Source organism: Theropithecus gelada, chromosome 4 (genome assembly GCF_003255815.1).
Source record: "Theropithecus gelada isolate Dixy chromosome 4, Tgel_1.0, whole genome shotgun sequence".
Lineage (NCBI taxonomy): Eukaryota > Metazoa > Chordata > Mammalia > Primates > Cercopithecidae > Theropithecus > Theropithecus gelada.
In genome coordinates, this window is record NC_037671.1 from 117,545,880 (window position 1) to 117,555,027 (window position 9,148).

At 44.0% G+C, this 9,148-nt stretch overlaps 1 protein-coding gene across 1 annotated transcript in view; it reads right to left on the reverse strand.

Annotated features, from left to right (window-relative positions):
* Positions 1 to 9,148, reverse strand: part of UST (uronyl 2-sulfotransferase) — a 316,689-nt gene that overhangs the window by 187,738 nt on the left and 119,803 nt on the right. Inside the window, exon 2 of the mRNA XM_025384091.1 lies at positions 1,013 to 1,056. Coding sequence (XP_025239876.1) covers positions 1,013 to 1,056 — 44 coding nt within the window. The remainder of the gene's footprint in view (positions 1 to 1,012; positions 1,057 to 9,148) is intronic.

Here is a 9,148-nt window from a genome sequence, read left to right on the forward strand (position 1 = left end):
GTTTCTTTATAGCAATGCAGGAATGGACTAATACGGGAGTAAATTTCCCCAAAGCCTCTAAAGTTGGTGGTTCATTATCTTCTCACTGTGTATTTACAACTGCATTTTGTAGGCATCACCTTAAGTGGCCAAAGACTAAGAAAACAGCTAAGTATAGGGAGAGCTAGAGTGCCTGTGTATACACTTTAGGATTTCACCCGCCAGAAAGAACATTCTTGAAGTGACAGATAGAGGGTTGTCAACTTCTTATTTTGCCAAGCACAACCCCTTCCCAAGTACTGATCAACTATCCCCATCATTTCCTAGAAGGAAAAAAAAATGATGTCAAAAAAGTACAAAGGACATACGGTTAGAATAAAAGATAATTGATTGCATTGCATGTATTTTCTTATATACAATGATCAATTTGTTCTAGTTTGCTCATTTTTCAGTAGATTAGCATTCCGTTTTCATTGAGCTCAAAGTAAACAGTGTTAGGGAAACTATACTAAAGGATTATTCTGCCCCTTAAGTCAGACAAAACTACTTACAGGAAAAACAAAAGTGGACTCACAGGCCAGGCCAGTGCAGCCTTGAGGGGGTATTGGCAGGGCCTCGAGTGGAGTATCCCAACCCAGTTAGGCTGGAGAGAACAGGACAGATGTGAGTCTAGCTCCAAATCCCAAAGGCAAGGGGAGGCCGGGTGTGGCTATCACACTGTGGGCCAGCATCGATGCCAAGGCAAATGAAAATGAGGTGCAAACAGGAGACGCTGCCAGAGGTCTGAAGTCAGTCTCAGGTTCCAATGCCTGGGCAGCTACAGCCACTGATTCAACAATGGCTCCTTCTCCCTGTCATCTGGGCTATCATCATGCTCTTCTGCTTCCTCCTTGTTAGAAGTTAAACATCAGTTTCACATCTGTCATCTACTGCCTCTTGTGAATGATTCATGTCCAGGAGAGATCTGTTCCTGCTTGTTGGAGGCTGTATGACAAAAGACAAAGGGGACTTATATCACAAGCAAAGACCTTACCTTACTAGGAGGTGGACCATGGTCATCCAAGTAAGTGGAATTTCCTAGAAAATAAAGAAAAAAGTTGATGAATCCATTTTTTAAACCCCAGATGAATTTAGTGCAAAGTTATTGAACATAAGCATTCTAGTTATACAGTATTTCTACTCAGACAACAGTACCAAAGAAAAATGGGCAATTAATCACTGGTTTGACTGGATTTTGCTGATATTACCATGTTTGATTAATAGTTTCAGCTGTTACAAACATTCTACACACATGGGTATGTATGCACACAAACATACATAACACACACAGTAACACGCACCATTATGCCTCACCCATTGTCTGCTGAGTTTAGCTTAGACTACTGATACTCAAATGTTACTGTACATGAGAATTACCCACAGGGCTTGTTAAAACAAGACTCCCCAGCCCCAGTCTGAGAACGTGCATTTCTAACCAGTTCCCAAGAGATGCTGATGCTGCCGGTCCTGAACCCCATACCCTCTTTCTCCAATTTGTCTTAAAATTGTCCGTTTCTCTTCTCTCCTCAGGATAGCTTGCTTCTGGAGCTTGATTTGTTTTCACTAATAGCCATTTACTGGCATGTGTGTATGCAGAGAGCACGGCTATTGTTTCCTGATGAATAGAAGACTCACGGGGATTTGGAAGGGAATTAAAGTTTACTGACTTCCTTTCAGTAGCAGGTACTCTGCTAAGTGCTTTACAGGTATTTATCTATTTAATGCAAATACCAGAGATGGATTAGAAGTATCCCCTTTTATCAGAGGAAGAACAGAGGCCTGGAGAAACTCAGTAACCTGCTCACAGTCACATAGCTGGCAAACTGCAGAGAGGAGAGAAGACTGGTTTTTCCAGAGCATGTTCAGGCATCCACCCATCTGAAAAGCCTACCTAGAGTCCTTCCTGCCATCTCAGGCTTCTGTGTGGGGCAGGCACTGTAAACATTACCATCTGGAGACATTTGATCACCTGGGGAGCCAATGATGCAATCAGTATAATTGGAGGCACCTACCCAAGAGGGGTAACTCTTGTGAGTCTAGGGAAAATCATCTCACCAGAAAAGCAAAAATGACCAAACGACCTAATGGAATGAAATGTAGAAAATCACAGAACCATAAGAAAACCTCCAGAGAACAGCAGACGATTGGGGAATAAGATCAGTGTCTTACTTTGAGTGGATGAAAGGTGCTTTTGACAGCAGAGAGCAAAAATGACTCAAGAAACTGTACTAAAAAGGGGGAAAGAGAGTTTAAGCCAGGGACAGTTGAACTGGGGAAACGAAACCAAACATAATAAATAAGCAGGTTCTGGCTTATAGGTTTTTCCATACTGAGTCATCATCCATCCCCTTTTCTTTGTCATCTTCTGATTTATAGCGCACTCGGTGTTCACAATGGCCATTTGTATATAGTAAAGGAATATCAGGGTCCAGTTTTAGTGTATAAGACACTCAAACACAAATACCTGGCATGCCCATGATTGGGCTATTTTAGGGCCCTTTTAAATGTGAACATGATGAACAATTTGTTGGACCTTAATTAATGTACCGAACACTCCACTGGGAACATGCATGAATAGGATGTAAGATCTATGTCGGAGTTAGTAGAGGTTATATGTGTCAAAGAACTCAGAAAAACAGCTGCCTGCGCCTGGAGAACTATTTAGAAATATTCTACCACCGTGCAGCTGGTGTGGCTGCCTGGAGCTCCCATCTGCTCAGCATGGGAATATGTCTTCCCCAGGGGAAGCATGAGAAATGCCAGCACACACCAGCATGTTCTCCAGGAATCAATCTCAAGGATCACAGACAGCCTCGACAACTAAATATTTCTAAAATACTATAAGTTTCCACAAGAACTGAAGTTCCTAAAGACTCCTAAAAAAGAATGATTTAAATGCCTGATTCATACCTCAAATTCCAGGCTCGGGTACCTACTAACTCCTTGGCACCTCAGCTTGGATGTCTAAAGGCATCTCACACTTCCCCTGTTCAAAACAGAACCCTATTTGCTCCAATTCCATCCCCCAAATTTCTGCCTCCACTGTCTTCCTTATTGGGTTATACAATATATCCCTTCCTCCAAAAGTGTCCCATTTTTCAGGCCAAAGACGAAGAGTCATTCTTGATCCATCTTTTTCCCCCATGCTGTACATACCAACCCAAAGACAAGTCCTATTGGCTTGGCTTTCAAAATATAACTCAAATCTGACCACTTCTCACCAGCCCCTCTGGGCCATATAAGAGACGCCCTGTATCTCTATCACTAATTTCCTCTCTTACTCATATAGCAACCACGGAGATCTTTCAACCTTATCTACTAGATCATGGTAGCCCTCTGCTTAAACTCAATTTCTCTACACACACGAGTCAGCTCCTTACCATGGTCTGTAAGGCCCTGCACAACCAGGCCCCACCTCCCCCTCCATGCACCACCAGCCACCACAGCCTTCTCTGTGGTTCAGAGCACTCCAGCCTCTTGTCAACAAGGGGCCTTTTGAACTGGCTTCTTCCTCTTCCAGAAAAGCTCTTCCCCACCCTCTTTGTTCAGTCTCTTTTCAAATGGAACTTCTTCATAGATGCTCACTCTGAATACCCTGTCTAAAATAGCACACTTAATTTACTTGTTTATGGTCTCTTTCAGCCAGTGTACAAGCTTTATGAGAACAGGGACTTGTGTGACCTGTTCATTGCTTTAGTTCCTAGAACAGAGCCTAGAAAATAGTAGGTACTTAGTATTCACTTAATGAATGAAATACCACATTAACTAACTCTTTACACCAAAACCTTAGCAATGACTTGTAAGAAGGAACTATTACTAGTACATTAGCCCAGTTTGCTCCTTAGCCAAAGGGCCTGCAATTTTTCTTTGTTTGTTTGTTTTTGAGATGGTGTCTCACTTTGTTGCCCAGGCTGGAGTGCAGTGGCATGATCTCCGCTCACTGCAACCTCTCCCTCCCAGGTTCAAGTGATTCTCCTGCTTCTGCCTCCCGAGTAGCTGGGATTACAGGCATGCACCACCACATCCAGCTAATTTTTTGTATTTTTAGTAGAGACAGGGTTTCTCTATGTTGGCCAGGCTGGTCTTGAACTCCTGACCTCAAGTGATCTGCCCGCCTCGGCCTCCCAAAGTGCTGGGATTATAGGCGTGAGCCACTGCGCCTGGCCCAATGTTTTTAACAAGTGAACAGAAGTACTAATCATGAAGTTTTGGAGAAAAGACCTATCTTAGAGGACACACATTGTGCAGAAGTCCACCTCATAATTTATCCCCTTATAACTCAATGCCTTGACTTAGCTATCTGTATGATACTGAGTCACTTTCTTAATCTCTCTGTATCTATCTCTTTTTGTGTAAATGAAGAGAATGATGGTATCCAGGTCATAGACATGGTGTGGGATTAAGTAGAATAATGCATACAGAGCACCTAAGTCAGGATCAAGCACCAAGTAAGCCCTTGGTAAAAGTTAAGTATTGGGATTGTTGTTACTGTCATTGTCTATTCAACCTTAGTGGAAACAGGAAGTCCAATCTGTAAAGCTTCTACATAGATGTGTAGAATACTCAACATTTCCATAAGAACTGATGTTCCTAAAAACTCCTAAAAAGAACAATTTATATGCCTGATTGTTTCGTCAAACTCCAAGCTTGGGTACCTACTAACTCCTTAGCTCCTCAGCTTGGATGTCTAACTGCATCTCACACTTCCTTCTAGACAATCCTTCTCACTACCTTCCACATGGTATTGGTCTAAGTCCTATGGCAATCCTTTGACTCAACAGTTAAATTCTTTGTTAGTTCTAAATGTGAGAAATATGGAAACTAAGAGAACAGTGTATCAGAGCCAAATGGTCAATCCTATCTCTTTCCTATTCAATGACTTTTGGTTTTAAGGACACTGGCTTCGTAGCTATCTTAACAGTTAGGTCTACACTAAGTTCTTTCCCTGGTAGGGTTAAGCATTACCTCAAAATTGAGATGCGCTGATGTGCATGACAGCAGCTCCTAAGCATGGTAACAAGAGATGTGGGCAATATGGGCTGCACTAGTTCTCCACCTCCTCATTAGGCATTCTCTCATCTACATATTCAGTCAGTATTTACAGAGCACCTCCTATTCTGTAGAAGGACCTAGAAACCAAGTAAGAAATGAAAATCCTATTTTTTGCCACTGGATTGTATAACAACCTTTATTGAGTGTTTACTACTTGGCAGGCACTTTATAAAGATCATTTTATCTCATCCTCACAAGCACCCCTCAAGGTGATATTAGTTAAGCATCTTACCCACATCGCCAGTAAACAAACAGCAGAATTCAAACCCATACAGGCTGACTACTGTTGATACCTCCAGCTCCATAAAATGCAAAAATATTCTAATATAATTAGTCATTTTCTTATCTTTCCCCTTCCTTCTTTCTTTCCTTTCCATCCTTCTACCTTCCTCCTCCCCCCTCCCCCATGCCTTCAGTATAGAAGACTTTCATAATCAGATGTCACATCACAGAAATGAGACAACTCTCTCTCTTCTCTTTTTTTTTCTTCTTTTTGAGATGGAGTTTTGCTCTTGTTGCCCAGGCTGGAGTGTAACAGCGCAATCTCGGCTCACTGCAACCTCCACCTTCCAGGTTCAAGCGATTCTCCTGCCTCAGTCTCCCGAGTACCCAGGATTACAGGCACCCTCCACCACGCCCAGCTAATTTTTGTATTTTTAGTAGTGATAGGGTTTCACCATGTTGGCCAGGATGGTCTCAAACTCCTGACCTCAGGTGATCCACCCGCCTCGGCCTCCCAAAGTGCGAGGATTGCAGGCGTGAGCCACCGCGCCCAACCAGAAATGAGACAACTCTCTTTAATGCTTCTTTCTGTGCACAGAAAGGAATGGGGCTCCTCAGTGTTGGCACCTGGACCGTGGGCCCTGTTATCTCAGTTATCTCACCAGCAGATTACTGTGCTCCCACGGTTTCTTAGAACTCAGAGTCTATAAATGCTTTGCCCTGACAAGAGAGGTATAGAAAGGGGAAAAGCAAAGTTGCATAGACACAAGGTATTTATTTAGCAGGAGACAGCAAGTTTCTCTTCTTCTAGCGTATAACTATTTTATTAGTTGATATTTAGGTAGAGCTTTTCATCCTAGGATTTTACACTTTCATCAGAGAGCAAAGTCAACAAAACTGTCAGAATTTTTAAAAATGAAGTTGGTAACTCGCTCCCTGTGGAGATCAAAGGATGAGTGCTGTTATCAAAATGAGCTTTCCTGGAGAGGCTCCCAGGCATCAAAGGAGCTTCTGGCTGCTTTGCCTTGTCAAGGAGTCTAGGGTGGGTGTTAAGTTGTGGGGATGGAAGGGCAGCCCCAAACCCTCCAGGCCTTTGAGCATGGAGCTCAAGATCTAAATTCAGGGAAGGGAAGAAAAGGCGGAAGTGGGCTGGCAAGGGTCTGGACCAAGACAGAGGACAAACATGCTCCTGACACCCTCCTCCACATGTCCTGTGTACACCCACCCAGGACACCCCAGGCTCAGCACTCTGTCAGGCAGAACATTCTTATTTTCCGAGGCCTCTATAGGTAAATCAGTTCATTTCTTTCTGGAAAGTAACCTATACCTTTAGAGTTTTGATTCCAGCCTTGTTTTCATGGCTCAAGTCCCTCCGTTGAGGATCACGAATTACAGTGTCTTGTCAAATGGGAAAAACTTCACACATTCCTATTCTTATCATCAGCCAAACTTTCTGAGTTTGTAACCTAACTGCCAAGAAATCACTAGTGAGGGCTGGCCATAGAGCTTAACCTGTTAGAGAAACTTAAGCTTAACCAGGCCTCTCAGGTAAGTGGAGGAGATAAAAGGTGGCTTTGACGCCCTACTCCATCCCTGGGAACTCCATGCTGCTGTTCTATACCTTGCAGATGGTGGTGGTTACATGAGTCTATACACTGATAGAAGAATACACCAAAACCATCTACACTACACTAATGGTTTAATTTTTCTTTCTTTTTTTTGTTTTTTGAGATGGAGTCTGGCTCTGTGGCCCAGACTGGAATACAGTGGCAGGCTCTCCACTCACTGCAAGCTCCGCCTCCCCAGTTCACACCATTCTCCTGCCTCAGCCTCCTCAGTAGCTGGGACTACAGGCGCCCACCACCATGCCCAGCTAACTTTTTGTATTTTTAGTAGAGACGGGGTTTCACCATGTTAGCCAGGAGGGTCCCAATCTCCTGACCTCATGATCCGCCCACCCTGGCCTCCTAAAGTGCTAGGATTATAGGTGTGAGCCACTGTGCCCGGCCTAATATGTTTTTAAAATGACCTGACTAGAAGGCAAGTGATCTCAGACTTTGCAACCAGCTAAATTATAACACAATCTAAATTTCACCTTACCCATCTAGCCCTTCATGATGGAGCCCTCCCAGGGAGGTTATAAATGTAACAAGAGGCATCACATGGAAAGGTGCAAAGGTGTCAAATCCAAGTACACAGGAGTTAGTTGGTGCACTTGGAGGACTTTGTATGTACTACTAGAGTCTCCGCACGGCAGTATGTTATCAAGGTCTCTCTACTTTGACAGTTTTATAAACTATTTTTAGCAAAGATGCATTTCAAGAAACTCATGTGAAGTCTGATTCTAGGAATTAGGAGGCCAGGATTTATAACTCAGAATCTGAAGATCACTGTTTACCGTATTACACCTAGGTCTCAGCTGGCAGAACCAAAGCATGTTTGCCATTCAAGACCACCTAAGTCTTCTATGACAAGACAATGGATGTGAAAAGTCAGAGATCTGGTGGGGGGCAGTGGCTCATGCCTATAATCCCAGCACTTTGAGAGGCCGAAGTGGGTGGATCACCTGAGGTCAGGAGTTCGACACCAGCCAGGCCAACATGGCGAAACCCCATCTCCACTAAAAATACAAAACTTAGCTGAGCCTGGTGGTGGGTGCCTGTAATCCCATCAGAACAACACCAGCACATGATAGGCACCTAGTAACTGTTCACTAGCAGTACTAGCTGCACTACTACAAGTAGCAGTAGCAGTACTAGAGCCGCCTTCACTATCTCGCCATCTTCTCCCTTAAGGTTTAGCCCTCCTTGCACATTCTACTCACCAGCTTTTAAGAAATGTTGCTGTCAGGGCCCAGCCTTAGCGATTCTGATTTTAATTATTCTGGAACAAGTCCATGGTATTTGGTATTTTTAAAGTTCCTCACATAATTCTACTGTCTAGCCAAGGTTGAGAGCCACTGAGCTGCAAAACACAAATTCATGTACTTCATAATCCAGGCTGAATCCCACTTTCCAGAAGTAAAACATAACAGATTTTACTGAGGCTCATCTTCATCTCAGGCCACCTCCATCATTTCTGGTGGGAGATTATACAAAACAAGCTTCTTGTCAAAAGAGAATGCTGATGGAGCGTGGATGATCACAGAACTCCCTGTGCCAGGGGAGGGTGATCAAGCAGTTCTGGTCAGCACCTGCTCCAAGGGGGTGCAAGGAAATTGGAAAGGGCCAGGCCTAGCTCACAGGTTGCCTGGGAGTGGGCTGGAACAGGGCACCTCCAGGCAAAGAGCTTATGCCCTGAACCATATGGGAGCCTAAACCTTTCTGGGGCCCTAAAGATCTTTTCAGGAATAAATTTCAGAGCTTATAATTTCAGAACATATTGTTCCTGCAAACAATGTATTGTTCTATTGAACCGCTTGTTTTATGGGTAAAAAGAGGAACTAAGAGCATCATCCTCTTATCTGTCCAGAGTTTCTCTGGGCCCCACTTGACTTAAACCACCAGGGGATATTCTGTCGGTCCTGGAGACACTCATACATGATCCTCACACTCACACATAATCTCCACACTCATACATAATCCCCACATTCATACACAATCCCCATACTCATACACGATCCCCTGCACTCACAGGCACTCATACACGACCCCCCTGCCCCCGCACTCATACAGGATCCCCCCACTCATACACGATCCCAGCACTCATACATGATCCGCGCACTCATACACGATGCCCCCCACTCATACACGATGCCCCCCACTCATACACGATCCCCGCACTCATACACGATGCCCCCCACTCATACACGATCCCCCCCCGCACTCATATATACATGACCCCCTTCACTCATACA